This window comes from Mercenaria mercenaria, chromosome 17 (assembly GCF_021730395.1).
Source record: "Mercenaria mercenaria strain notata chromosome 17, MADL_Memer_1, whole genome shotgun sequence".
NCBI classification, from domain to species: domain Eukaryota; kingdom Metazoa; phylum Mollusca; class Bivalvia; order Venerida; family Veneridae; genus Mercenaria; species Mercenaria mercenaria.
This window is the reverse complement of record NC_069377.1, coordinates 56,120,592-56,141,928: the sequence shown is the minus strand read 5'-3', so window position 1 is coordinate 56,141,928 and position 21,337 is coordinate 56,120,592. Positions and strand designations below refer to the sequence as shown.

Genomic DNA, 21,337 nt, shown 5'->3' with positions numbered 1-21,337 from the left:
ATAGATTTTGGATAAGTCGACGTGTAATTTTGTTTAAGATGCAAAGACTCGTTAAATTCTGTACTTAAAGTCTGGACCTGCGTTTACTTGTGATATGCCACGCTACCTAGCAACATTGTGAATTATTTGAACGATAATTACGTCCCTTGTTGTTAATCTTTTCACGCGAACAAAGAGAAGAAAGTAATAAAACTAATAACCTTTATAATTGGAACAGTCTGAAATGCGATTTTGCCATTTTAATTTGAAACAACTTACACCAACATAACGTACAACATTGAAAACAACATTTACACGAAGGGAAGTATCTCGTGCTCAATCTGTTTGCTATAATATTTTATACAAAGGGAGACAACTAAATCTTCTACACAATCAATAGTTACCTCTCAGTTGTCCATACAAACTACGGAGTTTGATGTCTTCTGTATTTCTTAATAAAGTTTGGCAATCTTCAACGGGTTGCAATATACACTAGGACCCCCCTTTAGCTCACCTGAGCACGAAGTTCGGCCGGTCAGATTCAGAATCATTGGACGGTCTGTTGTCCATAATATTCTTAATGAACAACTCCTCTTATTTCAAACGACTACACATGAATGTTCCTTGGACTTGCCGCCGTTATATTTTTTCAAACCTTAGTCATCCGTGGCAACCAAACAGCAACGTTTCTTGGCTGACTCTCCACCAAATTCCTCCAAGTCCTGTTTCTTTGTTAAAAGCATGGCCGCTAAGGGACAGTTTTTTTCGTGCATAACTACAGTGGAAATTTTGAGATTCAAATGCTTCTGTGATTTAGTTTTTCAGAAGCTGCAAACCTTCAACAGCAATGTTTCTTGGCTGACTCTCCACCAAATTCGTTAGATTATTCCGTTTTGTTAAAAAAAACATTGTGCAACCAAGTGGCGAAGCAGGTTTTCTCTATATATTAAGTGTAACCCGCAGAAACTGCCGACACGATATTAAATACAATCCTGACGAATCCGCATTTTATTGTGACTCTAAAATATCAGTAATATTTACACAGAAAGATTATATTACTGTTGCAGTGGTGTGGACTTTCAGAACCTGAGCTCGTAAATAGTTTGTATTTCGCCAAGACATTGCGATGAAAATAAGGAAAATGCTTTAAATTTGGTCATTTAGTGCCTGTAAACCTATTAATAACAATCGATTTATACTTTAATACTCCGTACACTTCAAAATATGGGATGATATATAATGTTTTAAAATACATCTTTTTGAAAAGTCTCTGCTGACATTTTATTACATGTGTTATGTAAATATTTAGGGACCAGCAGTGCAATATGACTTGAAAAACTATTTTCTTGTCGGTAGGATTGACTTTTTAATATTTACCAGGCCGAGCTTCTCTAATGGTAACCTTCCTTCGTTGAATAATGATCACACACAGTGTGTAAGGAAATATAATGTTCAGCAATGTAAGTTGATCTTGTTTCTGAGATATCTTTAATATAACTTTTGTATTAAGATATTTTCTACGGGAAACAAATTGCTCTAAAGTATAATTCTTCTAAAAAGAAGTCTTTGAACATGGCGCAGTCATTTTTGTGCATATGGTTTATAAATATAACTTGAACTGAAACTTCTTCAAGGATTTCAGAATCCATGTCTTCTGTAAACATTCGGGGTAAGAACCGTACATTAACATACTTTCCATTATCACTACATACTTGTGTTTTTAACGGCATAATACCAAAAAGAAGGCACAAACGGTGAGCGGTAGTAAGGTGATTTCGATGACAGACGTTCAACCTGGAAGTCGTAGACTTTATCATTGCTGGGTGTACGACTGCATTTCCACATAAAGCTCCAGTACTGAACTTTCGCTGAGAGTTGACAAAATCAGCTTCAGCCCTGCCTTCTTTGAACTAATGTCATCAATCATAACAAGAAGTCCCTCGGACACGAAATCGGTGATATGGCACTGGGTGGGTGTGGGGGAGGTGTAGGTGATTGGTGGGGATGGGGAGGTTATCAAGGCTTCACTTTTGGCAACAGAGCCATTTTAACAAATTTTTTAAATTAATTATTAAAATTTTTATGTATGATACTTATTTGTACAATTTTTCTAATGTGTTACAGCAAACAATTGCTCTTTTTGCATACCATTCGATTCCTACATGATATTTTACTAGTTATTAGCAAATTGAATAGGTTCACAAAGAGATCGCATTTATCCCCAATACACAAAAGAGCCGTGCCATGAGAAAACCAACATAGTGGGTATGCGACCAGCATGGATCCAGACCAGCCTGCGCATCCGCGCAGTCTGGTCAGGCTCCATGCTGTTCGCTTTTAAAGCCTATTGGAATTGGAGAAACTATCAGCGAACAGCATGGAGCCTGACCAGACTGCGCGGATGCGCAGGCTGGTCTGGATCCATGCTGGTCGCATACCCACTATGTTGGTTTTCCCATGGCACGGCTCAAAATATTATATTTAAAGGCAATTAATTGACGGTTAACTGATGCATAGTTGGTGCTGATGAAAGCGGTATAATGATTCCTATTGTGTAGCAGACACAACAGATGTATAATGACATTTCTAACTTTTAAGTCTGAAAGTTCGGTTGAAAGAGCTATGTTCATGTTTGCAAGTAGCACATTTGTCGTAATTTGTATTTGTTTCGTTCAAGGAGTCGAAGGAACAGGGAAACAATGGAGTGCCGACGATAGAATCAGTGATCTTTTGTTTCGTTATGGATATAGGGGAATGTAAGTTATTTTAAATGCACGATGATCACATATTAATAAACACGTGTGCGCACGTGTAAGGTTTTATTAGTACTAGGAATATATACATGTTGTGCGTCTGTGTGAGCAATTTCTTCGAGCAGTCATATTTTCTGAAATCGTTCTTTAAAATTTTAGTCTTGTTATATTACTTTAAATAATGACTAAATCTTGAATTAATTCCATCATGAAGTTTTATCTCAGTATTTCAATCTTTATACACTAACGCAGTTTAGGGAAAACACTGAAAATGAGGTAACGTATAAAGGCAACTTGGCATCGTAGTATCGCAGATTTAACTCGATAAAATAAATGATTTATGAATATATATATATTTGTTCAACATTATAATAATTATAAAGCAGTTCAAAAAAGTATTTCCCCAACTAAACAAATACTGATGTTATACACAGCATTGTGTATACAAACTTTTTCTGACACATCCCTGTGAATCTTTTTTCTTATTCCTTCCAAACGATTTTCTTACATATTATTACTACTAGTATCTGAAGAAGCTTTCGTGTGTACGAGCCCTCCGTAAGGATTTTAATTTACCCAACATACAAAACTTTTTCCCCTATATAAGAATACAGTTCGGCAACAAATAGAGGTTTTGAATGAGGTCGTAGAAATTTAGCGGTGTGCCGTAACCATGGAAACGGCTACCGAAGCTGGTAATCGCGGAAACTCGAAAACTTTCTTTTGTCATATTTCAAAAAGTAATGGTATTTGAAACTTGATTTTTTCATATTTTTATTAAGTTATAAATACCTATTGTTTGCAGTGATTATATTCTAAATATCTTATTAAATTTCTTAATTGTCGTCAGCACGTGCAATTTTAGTTATTAGCAAGTGCATTCAGTTATGAATCAACAAGGTGCCTCTTTTAATCAGAAAATATTTTCTGCACTTAATTACAACTATTGCTGATTTTTGGCTTGAAAATTTTGTATAATACGCATGCAATTAAAATTCTAAACGTTTTGATACGTCCGTTTAACACCATTTCATATATTAATGCAGCGGATTGCATGAGTTCCGCTTAAGTCGGTGCTTGGGGCGTGTGAATTGTTGCACATTATTATATTACAACTCATGAACAGATTCAATTGAACCGAATTTGCTATTTGTTTTGTTTGGTATTTTGCGACATATGTAGATAATAGGGTTATTACAATAGTAGATCGGTCTGGGAGGCTGTATTCGGCTCGGTGGATTTTGCCAGATCAAATCTCACGAAGCGCGCAAGCGCCGAGTGTGATCCGACCTTGCAAAATCCACTCGAACCGAATACAAAATCCCAGATCTAGATACTGTTATAATGACCTTTTTATTATATCTCTCTACCTTTTTGTTTGTTGTTTTGTTATTGAACGAAATCTTTAATATTTATCGATATTAAAATGGAACTTAGTGAAGTTTTAATGTGCGCTATTTATAGAACTATGTCAGGTCATGCATATTAGTGAAAGTAGTCCGGCAGGTACAATACGGGAGGTACAATACGGAATTTAAAAGGTACAATACGGATTTTTTTCTGCCTGTTCATCTTTAATTGTGAAATACAAATGTACAAGCCGATTTTTTTTTACAGAAGATATATAGGTATATAATAAAAAGAAATCTTCTTTCAGACATTTTTAAGTTTTGAGATACACGTGTTTGATGTTGAACCCTTTTTAGCTGGATACTACGTTTTCCTCTTTGATTGTGTCAAAAGGGAGAAATGTTGGACTCCTGGATATGAAATTCATAAACTTGGGTTGAACTCTTCTATCCCGTTTCGTCGGACCCTTTACAGTAGTTCTCTTATTGTGCATATATGGCTCCATATAGGTTTTAATTCATATATATGTTACAGATTGCATGTGTTGCAGCTACACGGTACTTTTCACGATCGCTTTCCGAGAAAGATTTTATTGTTTTAGGCTTTTAAGGATTAAAAATTAAACATTTCAATCTAATTTGCACATTGTAATATGAATTGGAAACTGCAAAACATTTCGCATTTGCAGTTCAAATTGCAAAATGAATTTTTATTTTGCGGTTCACAATTATTATAAATAGCGATTCGCCTTCCGAGAAAGATGTTATTGTAATTTGCTTTTCAGGCTTTGAAATTTAACATTTCAATCTAATTTACACTTTGAAATTTGAATTGCAACTGCAAAACATTTTGCATTTTACAGTTCGAATTGCAAAATGAATTTTTATTTTGCGGTCCATGATATAAATGAATGGCGATTCTCTTTCTAAGAGAGATTCTATTGTATTTTGCCTTTCAGGCATTATTATTAAAGATTTCAATCTAATTTGCACTTGGTAATTTGAATTGCAAACTGCAAAATATTTTGCACTTTGCAGTTCAAATTGCAAAATGAACTTTTATTTTGTAGTACGAGAGATATATATCCGCGATTCGCTTTCCATGAAAAATGTTAATATTTTGAGCAACTCGGGCTTTAACATTGAATTTTTCAGTCACATCCGCGCTTTTGTATTTTGAATTGCAAACTGTTTTTCTTTTCTGCGATTTGCGATTCGAATGAAGAAGTTGTACTTATTATTCATGATATATACGAATTGTGAAGTTTTGAGCTTTTCAGTTTTTAATGATTAATATATTCCAGGCTTTAAAATCGAACATTTCACTCACTTTTGCGCTTTGTATTTTTAATTGCTAACTGCAAAATATTTTGCGCTTTGCTATTCAAATTGAAAAATGATTTTTTTTCGCCGTTTAAGATATGAATTAATCGCGATTCGCTTTTCGAGAAAAGTGTTTATATTTTGAGCTTTTCAGAATTTTGAATTAAACATTTCACTCTCATTTGCGCTACATATTTTGCAGTTTGCATTTCAAAATGAATGTATGGATAAGCCTGAAAGCAAATTACAATAACATCTTTCTCGGAAGGCGAATCGCTATTTATATATAATTGTGAACCGCAAAATAAAAGTTCATTTTGCAATTTGAACTACAAAATGCGAAATGTTTTGCAGTTTCCAATTCATATTACAATGTGCAAATTAGATTGAAATGTTTAATTTTTAATCCTTAAAAGCCTAAAACAATAAAATCTTTCTCGGAAAGCGATCGTGGTTTATATAAGTCTTGAATAGCAAAATAAGAATTCAATTTGCAATTCGAACTGCAAAATGCAAAATGTTTTGCAGTTTGCTATTCATATTACAATGTGCAAATTAGATTGAATGGTTATGTTTCAATCCTAAAAAGCCCAAAACAATTACAACTTTCTCGGAAAGCAATCGCGGTTCGTACAATTCTTGAATTGCAAAATAAAAATTCATTTTGCAATTCGAATCGCAAACTGCAAAACGGTGGTTTTCAATTCGAATCGCAATCTGCAAAATAAAAATTTATTTTGCAATTCAAATCGCAAACTGCAAAACGGTGGTTTGCAATTCGAACTGCAAAATGCAAAACTGCAGATCAACTTAACGCCTATAACTTTAATGTTTCAAAACCGTCATTAACATCTTTCTTGGAAAGCAAATCATGGATCATATACATCTTGTATTGCAAATTAATAATCCGTTTTGCAATTCGATCTGCAAAATGCAAAACTGTTTGCGGTTTGCAATTCGAACTGCAAAATGCAAAATTCGAATTGCGAACTGCAAACTGCAGACCAACTTAACGCCTATGTATTTGATATAAACTTTGTAAAAGTTTGATGATGTATGCTTTGTTATTTTGCTCTCAAAAAGTGTTCGTCATCATTATTCACAAAAAGATAAAATCCACAAAGCGTATCAAAGTGTTCCTGTGCATATATTTTAGCCATGTTGAGTTGGTACACGCTAACCGTTAAACTCCTTATTTCATTGTGACTAAATACAATAAGAATCATCTTCTCGGCATGTTCAGTCCCCCCGTAAAGTTTCAATGTTCCGGCTCAAGTGGTTCTCAAGTTATGGATCCGAAAAGGTTTTTCATGTTCAGGCCCCTGTGACCTGGACCTCTGAAAGAATGGTCCTATGATCAATATGTGTCATCTACATTCATGTCCAATCATCCCTTGAAGTTTCCACACTCTGGGCCAAGTGGTTCTCCAGTTATGGATCGGAAACGGTTTTCCATGTTCTGGCCCCTTTCATCAAGTGAACCCGAAATCAATAGGGGCCATCTACTCTGCATGTCCAATTATCCTATGAAGTTAAAACATTCTGGGTCAAGTGATTCTCCGGTTATTGGTCGGAAACGGGGGAGTGGGGGTGGGGAAGATATAACTAAACATGTGTCAACTGGTGCCCCTACTTCCTGTCCAAGATTCTAGGTGATTTTTTATGATATAGGCAACACAGTTTTTAAGCATTTTATGTTTTTTTTTTGTTTTCAATAAGCCAAGGACTATAACTCTGGTCTGGCTAAGTACATGTCCAAACAGAACACATGGTGTAAAAAACTGAAACTGAATAATTTGATTAAACGCCTATTCTTATACGATGATATATTCAATGGCGTTGTACATAATAATAATTATTATTACAATATTAATAATGACAATAATAATAATAATAACAGCCTTATTGTAACAAACAGTCATGACCGCACCCCTCCCGTTGAGGTCATTTTACCCCTACTGCAAATACTGATGCTAAAAGCATCACATGGTACGCCCAGAAGGGCTGCATATAGAGGTTCAACCCCCTCCCACCCCCGGTTAATGGTGCCATCATATACTATATAAGAATGAAATACTACACACTACCTTGCCCATAGAGCCTTACCAACAAGTGCGTTTAATTAAACAAACCTTGAAAATATAAATGTTGAAATGTCAAACCTTTTACAAATATTTAAGATCTATCACCTGCTGTTTTCGCGTAATAAACAGTTATCAAAAAATTTAAAACAATGCCGCGAAATACAGTGTCTTAAGATTTTTTTTTTTTTGAAAGTGTCAAGCGATTTACTTTTGCGTAGTTCTAACGGCAATTCATTCCAAAGTTTTGGACCAATAGTACAGAAACTTCTATCATTGACTGTTTTGCACTTGTTATATGGAACAACATAACGACCTTCAGAATTTTCAGACGATCTCAAACCTTGTCTACTAGGAATTTACTCTGTAAGCAATTCTGTTAAATACAGAGGTGCTCTGCCAGTGTGACAGCTATACATGAAAGAAAGTATCTTGAACTCAATTCTTGCTTTCACCGGCAACCAATGTAAGTGATGCAATGCTTGTTTAGAACGCTCAAATTTCCTCCTGTGATGGCAAAACATGTTTTGCGCACATGTTTTGAATACGTTGCATCTTACGCACCTCACAGTTAGCTACACCATACAGTATAACATTGCAGTAATGCAGATGTGAAATAACTAGTGACAAAACTAAAATTTCAGTGGCTGCTTTTGTTAAGTATTTTCGGATGTTCTTAATTCGTAGTTTATTCAACATGGCTGTACGACATTTGCGATTTACATGATCTTTAAAGTTCAAGGTTTCGTCAAGAAATGCACCGAGATATCTAATTGTGCTTTCGCGTTTGACATCATCACCAGCAATATTAATGGAATTTGTAAAACATTTGTGCTCAATTGAGGTCTGCTACCAAACATAATAGATTCAGTTTTGGAAGTGTTCATTTTCAGTTTGTTTCTATTCATCCAGTCACACCATTCAAGGTCTCTGACCGCTTGTGATTCTACAGAAACAGATGTAGGACGAAAGCTTTTATTTTTAAAAGAGTTCCAGCGTAGGTTAGATACAGCCACGGACCAAGGCAACTGCCCTGGGGCACACTGCATTGAAGTTGGCGGTCTGATGAATATACATTGTTAATATTAATCTTACTGCTGATACGTAGAATCATGTGCTTTCCTGACTTATTTACTGAGTTGTAAGCCTAGTACTGTCTGCATAGTATACGAACCGGGTGACCCGGGCTATGAACATCAGTTGAAACCATGCAAACCTTCTGAGCAAACTGATTAAATTTTTCTTTTGTTAACTGTTGAAAACGACAAGCGTTTTGATTTAAAGAAGCACTGACACTGTCGCCTAGAGCCAGGTGCTTATACACCTGGATATCGTCGATTAAAATTAAACTCCCTCCGCATGCAAGAACCAACACCAAAATTACTCAAACTATGTATTAAAGATCATAAAATATGTACTTCGAAACTTTCACTTGTTCTGATTTGCGGAGGTGCGTTAATTTCACCTACATTTAGACCGTTGGCATAGAAACAGAAAATTTATTTCTAAACATTTCTGCCTGAAATATATTAGTTTAGGTGGTTACCACTAAAGCTAGATGCTTTTTTGCAGTTTTCAACTGATTTTTAATTCAAATTTGAATGTTTCAAATTTTGGGGCCAGAAACAGCCATAACAGTCCCCATGCCTTTCATCATGATCATCAAATTTAAGATTTGAATATCTCTTATCGTAAATCTTAAGCATGAATTAAAGATTCTGCTGAGAAATAACCGGTCGGATGTTGAAGGTCTTCAAATTGTTTCTGTAACATATACTATGTTCTCGATTTCAGACCTATCCACGACTTTGCAGATAGATACATTTGTAATAGCGAGAATAGACACTTTTACTTCTTACTGAAAACAAAGTTTTGCGAAATGAGCATGAGCGGTAAGCCACTTTTCAAGTTATTTTGATTTACTACTCCGTTATTGTCACGTGTTTTCCACCTGGTCGCGTGAGATTTTCTCCGTTTGTCATAACCGGTAGGAAATAAAACATTTGGCACTTTAACAGAAACACTCGAAACATAAATTAATATATATCATAAAGTTATGAAGACCGTCTTTAACCCTTACCCTGCTAAATTTCTAAAATGGACTGGTCCATCTTTCAATTTGGGCAGTACCATTTGTTATTCAAAGGGGTGTTCACTGAAAATTTACTGACAGAATAGCGAACAGTGCAGACCATGATCAGCCTGCACTGTTCTTGGTCTGCACTGGTCGCAAAGGCAGACTCACTGGCCACAAGCAGGCTAAAGTGATTAAAGGCATATTTGTAATCAGAAATGACGTAAACATTTCCGTACGTTTTTAGTTGTATAAATTACGTAAATCTATAGAGATTTCATTTAGTATGGTTATGCAAAACAAAAAGAAGAAAAAAAGTCAGGATTACTGAATTTCGTAAAATTTAAACGAGGGTGGCCCTTTTATTTAGTTTAGTAGCTCACTGTTTACATTCTGTTTGTTTTCAGATTTGAATGTTTATCGGTTTTTACTGAAACTTTGCAAGGACCAAAGCAAGCATGAGAAATCTACTGTCTTAGATTTTTTAGTGTCGACCTTCTTGGATATTGATCGTAAGTTAATGTCAGATTTTTTGTGCCCCCACTACTGAGTGGAGGGGGCATATAGATTTGGTTTTGTCCGTGCATCTGTGCGTGCGTGCGTCCGTCCGTCTGAAGAAAGTTTGTGACGCGCCTAGCTTAAAACGTATTTGATATAAATTAATTACACCTTGCATGAGTCTTTACCATGATATGAACTTGCGCATTTCCTATTTTTCGTCTGGCTCCGCCCCCTATTTCCAGGGTTATTGCCCCTGAAAGAGTAAAAAATGCACATTTTCACCTAATGACGTGCCTAGCTCAAAAAGTATTCGAACCTTGCTTGAGTCTTTATCATGATGTGACCTTGCACATTTGGCATTCTTCTGGAGATTTTAGTGCTAATTACAGAGTTACGGTCCTTGAAATAGCCAAAATAGTGGATTTTTTTGTTTGTGATGCTCATAGCTCAAAAAGTATGTGGCCTAGAATAATGAATCCTTTATATAAAATACTTTATATAAAAAGACTGCAAACATTTGAGTTATTGCCCCTTATTTGTGACAAATGTACCAGTGTGGTACACCTTACGAATCTTTTAGTTTGACACCCTTTTTAATCAGGTTTTGAACAATTACACCCCGTTATTCGCATGTTCTGGGAAGTCGAATATTCTCTCCTAACAGCATGATATTTTTTACATTTAACGTCTTATTCTATTCCAGGAGACGGACAAATCACCCGCTATGAAAACTTTGTACTTGAACAGTTTGAGGATTAATATGCGATAAAGGGAAAAGAAAACAGTTATGGATAAAATGCTTTTTTTTCTCAGATTCTCAGAGGATGTACATCTTCACTTGGCTAATTCTCGACTATAATACCTAAATATGAAAAAGTTACCATAATTTGGTTCTTGTAAAATCGAGAGGACTTTTTAATGAAAACCTCATTGGTCAAACAGTGGTTTTATGTGTATAATTGTGAAACATAAAGTGGTATGTCGGAAATTTTGACCTATATCAACTACGTTTCTGTTGAACTGACCACGTTGGGTGTCCAGACTCTTCCTCAGTTATAAAGTATATTCGGATGAACATTAATTTAAGGTGTTTGTAATGTTACATTATTTTCGTTTGTTTTGTTACTGACTTAGCTGAAGAGAGCGAATTACCATTAAAGTAGGCTTGTATACAGAACTTGAAAAACTCTTTTTTTTAAACGGGGGACTAAAACATCAGGCACATTTTTGGCATTCGAAACAGTTGTTTCCCTTATATAAAAGAGCAAAGTCAAGTTGATCGTTTGATTCAGTCATCGCAGTTAGAACTTACTAAATCACAGTTACAGCTTTCACAGTCGTAATTAAGACTTTCTTTCTCGTGGTTACGACTTTCAACTTTTGTCATCACGACTTTGCAGTTTCCAGTCTTGACCTTCGTCTTCATGCTGTGCTTGCACTTCGTACATATTTTCATTAAATACTTGTACATGTATACTAGTACTGCATCTTGAAACTCTTTAAATGTCGTTGCAGTTGGCACCAGCTTAAATATAATACCTGCGTACAGTTTGTGTGATGTTTTGGAATGGCAAATGCAGGCTGTGCAGAAATTGACAGTAATTGAACTGTTTTGGTATATACAGCTATGCATGATATCCCTTAAATTCTTTTATCCCATTTACGGGCCATTAGTTATGCTACATTTGCGTACGCGACAAAGGGAAACAAAACCTTCAAGAATTCGTCTTTGGTCATTGTAAGAGTTGTTTCCCTTAATCAAGCCGGTGTCATTTGGTTTTCTTTAATAATCAGAAATAGTGAAACTTTCTGATGCAGGTTTACGACGGTTTCATAGCTTTTTTCTATGGGATTTACCTGTAATTTACAGAGAAATAACGCCTATTCCATCCGGTCCAACATATAATTACGCTTGCAAACGACAAAAGCAGTTTCCAAAATAATGTTTCCCGTGCTATGCTTCCTCCACCTTTTGTTATTACAGGATTACGGACATGGTTTTTATAGCAAATTAATACGGATCAAGGCCCAGTTATTGTCAGGGATGTTGCAGTTTTTTCTCCGCAATCTGGATATGGCGCATTCTATGGGCTGCTTTTCACAAGATTAAAATTAAATTCCCAATCCGATTACCTGTTCCCGAGAAAAGAATTGTTAATTTTTATCATGAAAGTCAATTAGGAAACGAAATTATATCGAGAATGTAAGGCTTGTAGGGTTGTGACTTCAGTGGTTTGCAGTTATATAGGTCGCCCTCAAGACGTCAGATAACTTCAGCATTTCTTACTCCCTTTAAGGCCAGTATTGCACACAGTTCTTATAACAGATAACTTTCACCTTGATTTCATAAAACAAACATTCTGACCACGTTTTATGTAAATCAGATAGATCATTTACTTAGTTTTCAGTGAGTTGGCCTGTTTTTTTTTGTTTTTTGTTTTTTATCAAAGTGACACATTACCCTAGATTTTAAACAGACACACATTCTCACCTAGTTTCATGAAGATCAGGAAGTTTTTTTTTTCATGATTTGACCTAGATCTAGTAACCTAGTTTGACATCTCGTGTAACCAAGTTTTAATCTGACCTACACTTCACAGAGATAAGCATTCCAAAAAATAATAGAAAGTGTGACCTCTAAAATGTTAAGGTTATTCTATGATTTAAACTAGTGACCAAGATCTTGACACCCAATGTAACCCACTTTAAATCTTGACCTAGATTCCATAAAGGTAAAGGTTCTGACAAAAATTAGATGATCAAGTAAAAAATGTGGTCTCTAAGTGTTTTTTTTTCTTTCTGTTTAAACCTAGTGACCTAGTCTTGTTTTAGCTGAACAGTAAGTTTTAATTTTGGCTAGATTTTATACAAGCAAATATTCAGACAAAGTTTAATAATGATCAGACAGGATTTTCAATAGTAAAACAGATGCAATGGCAGAATTTCATGTGTTGCCATTGATGTATCACCAGTGGATTAGTTTAGAATAGTTTCCAACAGAACAAGCAATAGTTGACTGAAAATTACTCTTTTACCACAAGTTAGATGTTATCATTGGTAATGTTTGCGAGACACAATCTTACAGCAAAATAGTGTCTGCTGTCAGCTGAGGTAATTCCCCAGGTACAAGGAAGGACAGACATGTCATATCTATTCCGGGACGTTTTAACCTACTCGGTATTTTCAGATCTTTTTTTCTGGAAGACCTATAAAACTGGAGTGACATGACAGATGCAACAGGTATTCAGCGTATATCCTTCTTCCTGTTCTAAATTGTCTTTTAATGGATATGTATGACACAAATGGTTATCTATGTCATTGAAGACTCACATTTTCCATGAATGTAAATAACTGTTGTTCCTTGGTGTAGTTTTTTGTGTCAAGGTGTCAGTACTGTGAAAACTGTTTAAATTTAAATATTTTAGTACCAGGGTTTCTTTGAAAAAGTTAACTTCAATCTATCTTATTCTCCAGCAGACAAGCAGGTGCGATTTTAAACAGTACTCTTTTTTTAGTTAAGAGTGCAGTTTGTAGGTCCTGCCTACACATAAAAAATAAAAGGTACCAGCAATAGTTTTCCAATATACTGATTATCTATTTTAGTTAGAGTACACTCTGCAAGGCAGAAATAGTCTCTCAAGTACTTCATGACCTTTATTGATTTTCACCAGACCTTTTTTTATTGTTTTAATTTTTGGACTGAACCCACATTTATTACCAGTAAATAACTGACAGATCTAGCAGCTTTTTCTATGTTGTCAGTCATTACAGATCCTTTAACTATCTTAACAGATCCTTTATTTAATTTATATAAAGGTACTGAGCTCCAGATTGTATACAACAACGAAAAAAAGAAGAAAACTTTTAGATATCAGAAAATTATTGCTATATTTCTTAAGGCTTTGAAACTTAGTTACTGACAGATTATATGTTATGGAAACACATAAGAATTAGTTGTTTTTACTAATCCTGCATTCAAAATTGAAAAGCGTTTGTCACAGGGTACAGGAGGTAAACTTTACAAAGCTATATATTTAACAACCGTTATGGAAGTAATCCCCAGTGGTGTATTGGTCAAGACCGCAGGAAATTTTTTTATTGCTGCAGCAACCAATTTTCGATTCCAGACTCAGGCGTTGAAATAAACCTGACAAATCATATATCATTGGAGAGATAATTTTAATACAAATTTGAAAATAAAGAATTTTTGTTGTATATAAAAACGATACTTAAAAAACCTGTCAAGTACGTCATTTTACGCTCTGCTGAAAAAATGACGTTAGTGGTCATGTTTGAAGATTTATAGCTGCAAAACGGAGAATAACAGAGAACTGAAAAAAATACCTGTCAATCGGAAATACCGTCAACTTTAATTTGGCAAAATTTCATAACAGTCCGTTGAAAATCGTTAGGTGGCGCATACCAGTATTACCTTAAGATAGTTTAGAAACAAAAACTCATGTTCTAATGTTGATAATATGACCAAAATTTAATTTTAAAGAAAGATAATTTCTAGCCAAAATCTGGAGGTCAGTGCCTTTGAAATAAAATGTGCAATAGTTTAATATTTCTTGAATTTCTAGTATTCCATTCTGGATTGGACCAATGCTTGTTTGCTGTAGAACAAGATACTGGTAGGTAGAGGTCAACCTTTTTAGAATCATTAAAATGTAGATCTGTTACTAAATAGAAAACAGAACTTATTAAGCTATTTCTTTGCAACTCTTTCTTTTTTTACTTACTGCCTTTTTTGCATTTGCAAAGAGGTAACTAATACACAAACTAAGTTAGTGAAAATAATGTTCAAAATACTGCCTCTCAAAAAGTAAGATAGATGAGCTGCGTTTAAAACTCTTGAGAACGTTTATGTAAAAGCAGACTTTCACAACCAACTCAAAAAGGGAGAAAAATGTTGATTTTGTATTCTGCATACTTGTTCTCCATTGAATGTTAATTAGTCTGACCACTTTTAGAGTAGAAGGAACTTTGGTAAAAACTGACCTTAAATTGGACAGCTGTGTGATACTAAAGTTGCCAAATACTACATGACAAAAGATTTTGCTGAAATACACATATTCTGACAAAGTTTTATTAAGATCTAGTGAAATTATCTTCGCCAGAACCACAAGGTGCATCTATTATTTATCAAAATCTAGTTTTATAAACCATTTGACCCAGTTTCTCCAGGTGGCCTCTTGAGTGTTAACAACTGACCTAGTGACCTAGTTTTTGACCTCAGATGTCCCAGTTCTGAAAATGACATTTATTTTATAAAAAGACAAAAGTTCTGACAAGATTTCATGCAGTTAATGTAGAAAACCTGGCCTTCTGAGTGATAATTATTAGATCTGACTTTGTAACAGAGATTCGACACCTAAAGTTTAAAACTTGGCCTAGATCATATAAAGACAAACGTTCTAATAAGGTTTCATGTAGATCAGGTAGATAACATGGCCTCTACAGAGTTGATGAGTTTCTGTGACTTGACCTAAGCTACCTAGTTTTGACCTCAGGTAAGCTAGTTTAAATCTTGACACCTAGTTGTAAAGGGACACATTCCATATTCTGGCCAGGTTTTATGTTGATAAGGTTGATTAAAAAATGTGGCCTCTAGCCTGACAAAAGTTCTTCCTATGATTTGACCTAGTAACCTAGCTTTGGCTTCCAGTTGACCCAGTTTTGAAACTGACCATGATTTCATGCTACAAAATATGGCCTCTAAAATATTAACAAAGTTTTTTCAATGAAATATGAAAATTGCTACCAGTTTGCAACCCAAGAATATATTAAAATTGTGGCATTACTAGTCTAAGAGCAATTTTGTCCATTGCCAAACATGGCCCTTATACAATAAATTTAAGTTTTATGAAAATAAGGTCTGAAATGTGTTAACAGTAAATTGTTGATGGCTGGATAATGGATGAACAGAGAAATGGATGGACCAAGGTTATTCTCAAGATTTGTTAAGGTGAGTCAAAGATATACGAGCCGCGCCATGGGAAAACCAACATAGTGGGTTTGCGACCAGCATGGATCAAGACCAGCCTGCGCATCTGCGCAGTCTGGTCAGGATCCATGCTGTTCGCTTTCAAAGCCTATTGCAATTAGAGAAACTGTTAGCGAACAGCATGGATCCTGACCAGACTGCGCGGATACGCAGGCTGGTCTGGATCCATGCTGGTCGCAAACCCACTATGTTGGTTTTCCCATGGCATGGCTCAATTACCAGTAATTTTCAGAAAATGGCAGCAGCAATTTTGAAGTTCATAACATCACTTAACACTTCAGAAATATTTATTCATTAATTACCAGCTTTAAACAAATCTATACTTTCTTGGGTTTAAGTTGAAAATGTTGTTAAAATCTTGACTGTTATCTGAATGCATATAAAATAAATAGTATCGGCAATCTGTTTTTCATTGCCATGGGAAAAAAAACAAACAGCTGCCATTTTATTTTAAAGTGTTCTTAAATTTTTTACTGTTTGGCAGATTTCAATTTTTTCTCACTACAATTAAGGGATAAAGAATAATCTAACATAAATTATTAAAAATTATATTTTCTTTCAACCTGCAAAGGAGAATAGTTTAAAACTGAAATGAACTTATATAAAAATTGGCTAAGTTACTGTGGTTGGTACTTATAAAGATCAAGTGGACCATGAAGGCCCTCAGTATTGCTCACCTTCTTCTTATCCATGAGGACCAAGTTTCCAATTTGACTTAGAATAATTCAAGACATATATTCAGACCAGTTTTCATGTACATCCATTCAAAACTGTGACCTGTAGAATGTTAACAAGTTTTTCCATGATCTGACCTTGTAACATAGTTTTTGACCCATTTATGACCTAAGTTTCTAACTTGACCTAGTTTTCAATACAAAGACATTCTAACCAGGTTTCCTGTAGATAATACAGAAAATCTGGTCTGCCTATACCTGATACATCGCTCAGAGGAGAGCCTGGATCTTCCCTAACCATAAACCAACGGAAAAGTCACCATATGAATAGAATTGTGTTGGTGTGACATGAATCAAAACAAAAATATGCACCTGAATAGTTTAATTAGCTTCTCTTTTACATGTACTAAACACTGCTTTTAAAAAAAAAAAAACTGTTTTCCTACAATTTTAAGATTATCAGTGTTGTGATGGCAGTGTGATCATTACCAGTAAGTGAATACTGGCACATACATAATTATAAGTCTGTTGCTATTGGTTCAAATTCAGTTTCACAATTTTACTAATGAAAGAATTGCAACAATACTATTTCATAATTTCATGGCACTGTAATTTTGCTAATTTATTCTTACTTCAAGCTAATTTTTCCCAACATCACAACAGTAAATACTCTTCAGCATTTTCTTCTTCCTTCATTATGTCAATGATATTCTAGACATTATACTCCATGTACACATAACTCTTACTTCTATATCAGTATCTATTTCACTTTAATCTGCTTCTTTTACAGCAAGATATTTTATAAACTGTATTCATTTCAATTTTCTGTTTTATTTAATACAATATACACCTATCAGTATCAACTGGTTTTTAGCTTCTTCTGTGGTGGAGATTGCTGTTTGTTTTTCTGTGAGTTTATTCGTTCTTCTTTCTTTTCCAGGTATCTCTGTACATTCTCATATGTCCGCACCTTCTGCAGGCTTATCTGCTGTTTCTGGGAGTCAAGAGAAGCTAAAAATATACAATCAACAATCTATCAATATCATAAACGGCATAATATATTATTTACCTATTAATTAAATAGACCCAACGACTGTTTAATTTGTCTCTTCCTTTCGACATTTTTCTCCTATAATGTATTCTAATTGAAACTTCTAAAACCCCCTTCGATATTTGAGCCGTGCCATGAGAAAATCAACATAGTGGCTTTGCGACCAGCATGGATCCAGATCAGCCTGCGCATTCACGCAATCTGGTCAGGATCCATGCTATTTGCTAACCGTTTCACTAATTGAAATAGGCTTTGAAAGCGAACAGTATGGATCCTGACCAGACTGCGTGGATGCGCAGGCTGGTCTGGATCTATGCTGGTCGCAAAGCCACTATGCTGGTTTTCTCATGGCACGGCTCATATCTTGTAAACTGTTTCGTACTACAATAAGTACATTAAAATTTTGTAGTACATTTATAAAATTGCACATACATTTAGACATATATGTCGTAAATAGTATGTAGAAATTTAAACAAAATTAAATTATGAAAAGATATCATCTTACTTAATTTACGACCACAACCAATTTTTAAAACTTATCATTTATTTGTATTGTGACTTTTTAAAATTGGGCGAAGTTTTCAGAAGAAACATAGAGATATTTTGATAATACATTATTAGGCACCTTTGAACCATATAAACACTTCAGTCTCAGAAAGGGCCTCTTGTGATCAAGATCAAAGTTCAGCATCCAAAGAGGTTCAGTTTAGGAGAACTCAACTGTAGTCCAACACAAAGGTGCCTTCTCTTCATACAACATTTTACTGTATACTTTTTTTTGCATAAAACAAAACAAGCTATAATGACTCAGGAAAATTTAAAAATAACAATAGTTCTTTTATATTTTTCACTGAATTGTTATAATATTACAGAGAAACATTTGTGAAAATTTCACAGTGAAAAATGTATGAAACTTTCACTGGTACAAACTAAACAAGAGGACCATGATGGTCCTGAATCGCTCACCTCTTCCCAAATGACCCTGTTTTGAGTATGACGTCGTTTTTTCTATTATTTGACATAGTGACCTAGTTTCTGAGCTCATGTGACCCAGTTTTGAACTTGCCCTAGATATTATCAAGATAAAAATTCTGACCAATTTTCATGAAGATCCACTGAAAAATATGGTCTCTAGAGAGGTCACAAGGTTTTTCTATTATTTGACCTATCGACCTAGTTTTCGAAGGTACGTGACCCTGTTTTAAATTTTAACTAGATATCATCAAGGTAAACATTCTCACTAATTTTCATGAAGATCTCATGAAAAATATGGCCTCTAGAGAGGTCACAAGGTTTTTCTATTTTTATACCTACTGGCCTAGTTTTTGACCGCACGTGACCCAGTTTCGAACATGACCTAGATATCATCAAGGTGAACATTCAGATCAATTTTCATGAAGTTCCATTGAAAAATATTGCCTCTAGAGAGGTCAAAAGATTTTTCTAATTTTAGACCTACTGACCTAGTTTTTGACCGCAGTTGACCCAGTTTCAAACTTGACCTAGATATCATCAAGGTGAACACTCAGACCAACTTTCATACAGATCCCATGAAAAGTATGGCCTCTAGAGAGGTCACAAGGTTTTTCTATTATTTGACCTACTGACCTAGTTTTTTAAGGCACATGACCCAGTTTCAAACTTGATCTAGATATCATCAAGGTGAACATTCTGACCAATTTTCATGAAGATCCATTCAAGGGTATGGCCTCTAGAGAGGTCACAAGGTTCTTCTATTTTTAAGACATACTGACCTAGTTTTTGATCGCAGTTTACCCAGTTTCAAACTTGACATATATATCATCAAGATAAACATTCAGACCAACTTTCATACAGATCCCATCAAAAATATGGCCTCTAGAGAGGTCACAACGTTTTTTCATTATTTTTCCTACTGACCTACTTTTTGATGGCACGTGACCCACTTTCAAACTTGACCTAGATATCATCAAGATGAACATTCTGACAAATTTTTATGGAGATCCATTTACAAGTATGGCCTCTAGAGAGGTCACAAGGTTTTTCTATTTTTAGACCTATTGACCTAGTTTTTGACCGCACATGACCCTGTTTCAAACTTGACCTAGATATCATCAAGTTGAACATTCAGACCAACTTTCATACAGATCCCATGAAAAATATGGCCTTTAGAGAGGTCACAAGGTTTTTCTATTATTTGACCTACTGACCTAGTTTTGATGGCATGTGACCCACTTTTAAACCTGACCTAGATATCATCAAGATGAACATTCTGACAAATTTTTATGGAGATCCATTCACAAGTATGGCCTCTAGAGAGGTCACAAGGTTTTTCTATTTTTAGACCTATTGACCTAGTTTTTGACCGCATATGACCCTGTTTCAAACTTGACCTAGATATCATCAAGTTGAACATTCAGACCAACTTTCATACAGATCCCATGAAAAATATGGTCTCTAGAGAGGTCACAAGGTTTTTCTATTATTTGACCTACTGACCTAGTTTTTGATGGCACGTGACCCAGTTTCGAACCTGACCTAGATATCATCAAGGTGAATGTTCTGACCAATTTTCATGAAGACCTTGTGAAATATATGGCCTCTAGAGAGGTCACAAGGTTTTTCTATTTTTAGACATACTGACCTAGTTTTTGATGGCACGTGACCCAGTTTCGAACTTGACCTAGATATCATCAAGGTGAACACTCTGACCAATTTTCATTAAGATCTTGTGAAATATATGGCCTCTAGAGAGGTCACAAGGTTTTTCTATTTTTAGACCTACTGACCTAGTTTTTGATGGCACGCGACCCAGTTTCGAACTCGACCTAGATATCATCAAGATGAACATTCTGACCAACTTTCATAAAGATCCCACAAAAAATGTGACCTCTAGAGTGGTCACAAGCAAAAGTTTACGGACGCACGGACGGACAACGGACGCTGCGCGATCACAAAAGCTCACCTTGTCACTTTGTGACAGGTGAGCTAAAAAATAGGTAAAATTTACAGTGTTTTTTGTTGTTTTTTTTTTACATGTAAAATTAAAGCATCTTTCTCTCCTGAACACCAGATCTTAGTAATTTTTCTCTCAATGCTAGGCCACTTGAGAAAAAATTGCCTTTGGTGTCACTTAAACATATTTCAGTCTGTCACAGTAACATACAAATATCTTCAGGTAAAAACATTATGGGAAATTGGAGATATGATAACAGTCAAAATGACATTTTCTGCCAGATGTTACTTTTTTATTTGGTAATCACAGACAGATGGACTGAACATAGAGTGCATCCTCATTCACTTGTACTATGTGTAACTAGACGTGCTAAGAGGATTTGGTGACATGCTCCACAGAATCATTTTTTTCTAAAATGTCTGTAGGAACAAAATAGGACTAAAAACCCTCAATCATGATTAACAAAGTTGAAACTCCATGTACTGGTTGGGAACCATTTTCCGGACAGGATCAGTTTCCTGACACATGTAATATCAGCTTTATTTCGTTGTTATTCATGTAATTGTTTCATCTAGATCATTTAGATGTTTGTTCTTCATGTCTACAACAA

General features: G+C 35.1%; 2 protein-coding genes across 3 annotated transcripts in view; one reads left to right on the top strand and one right to left on the bottom strand.

The window, feature by feature from the left end:
- The first annotated feature begins 2,499 nt into the window (after window positions 1-2,499).
- On the top strand, window positions 2,500-11,237 carry LOC128550248 (uncharacterized). The gene is made up of 4 exons (XM_053528893.1): window positions 2,500-2,735; window positions 9,280-9,377; window positions 9,967-10,071; window positions 10,764-11,237. Exons 1-4 carry the CDS (start codon window positions 2,557-2,559, stop codon window positions 10,817-10,819), a joined length of 438 nt encoding a protein of 145 aa, XP_053384868.1. The 5' UTR covers window positions 2,500-2,556; the 3' UTR covers window positions 10,820-11,237.
- Window positions 11,238-16,599: 5,362 nt separating this feature from the next.
- Window positions 16,600-21,337, bottom strand: part of LOC128550092 (tRNA (guanine-N(7)-)-methyltransferase non-catalytic subunit wdr4-like) — a 126,807-nt gene continuing 122,069 nt past the window's right edge. For both annotated transcript variants that reach the window (XM_053528248.1, XM_053528249.1), the window contains one exon: window positions 16,600-17,752. In XM_053528248.1, coding sequence (XP_053384223.1) covers window positions 17,601-17,752 — 152 coding nt within the window. In that variant the 3' untranslated portion in view covers window positions 16,600-17,600. The remainder of the gene's footprint in view (window positions 17,753-21,337) is intronic.

Excerpts from the sequence above, each read along its gene's own strand:
- LOC128550248 (XM_053528893.1), top strand. The coding sequence starts at position 2,557 with ATGACATTTCTAACTTTTAAGTCTGAAAGTTCGGTTGAAAGAGCTATG. Across the intron at positions 2,736-9,279 it reads CGTTATGGATATAGGGGAAT|ACCTATCCACGACTTTGCAG; the intron begins GTAAGTTATTTT and ends TCTCGATTTCAG. Across the intron at positions 9,378-9,966 it reads TTGCGAAATGAGCATGAGCG|ATTTGAATGTTTATCGGTTT; the intron begins GTAAGCCACTTT and ends GTTTGTTTTCAG.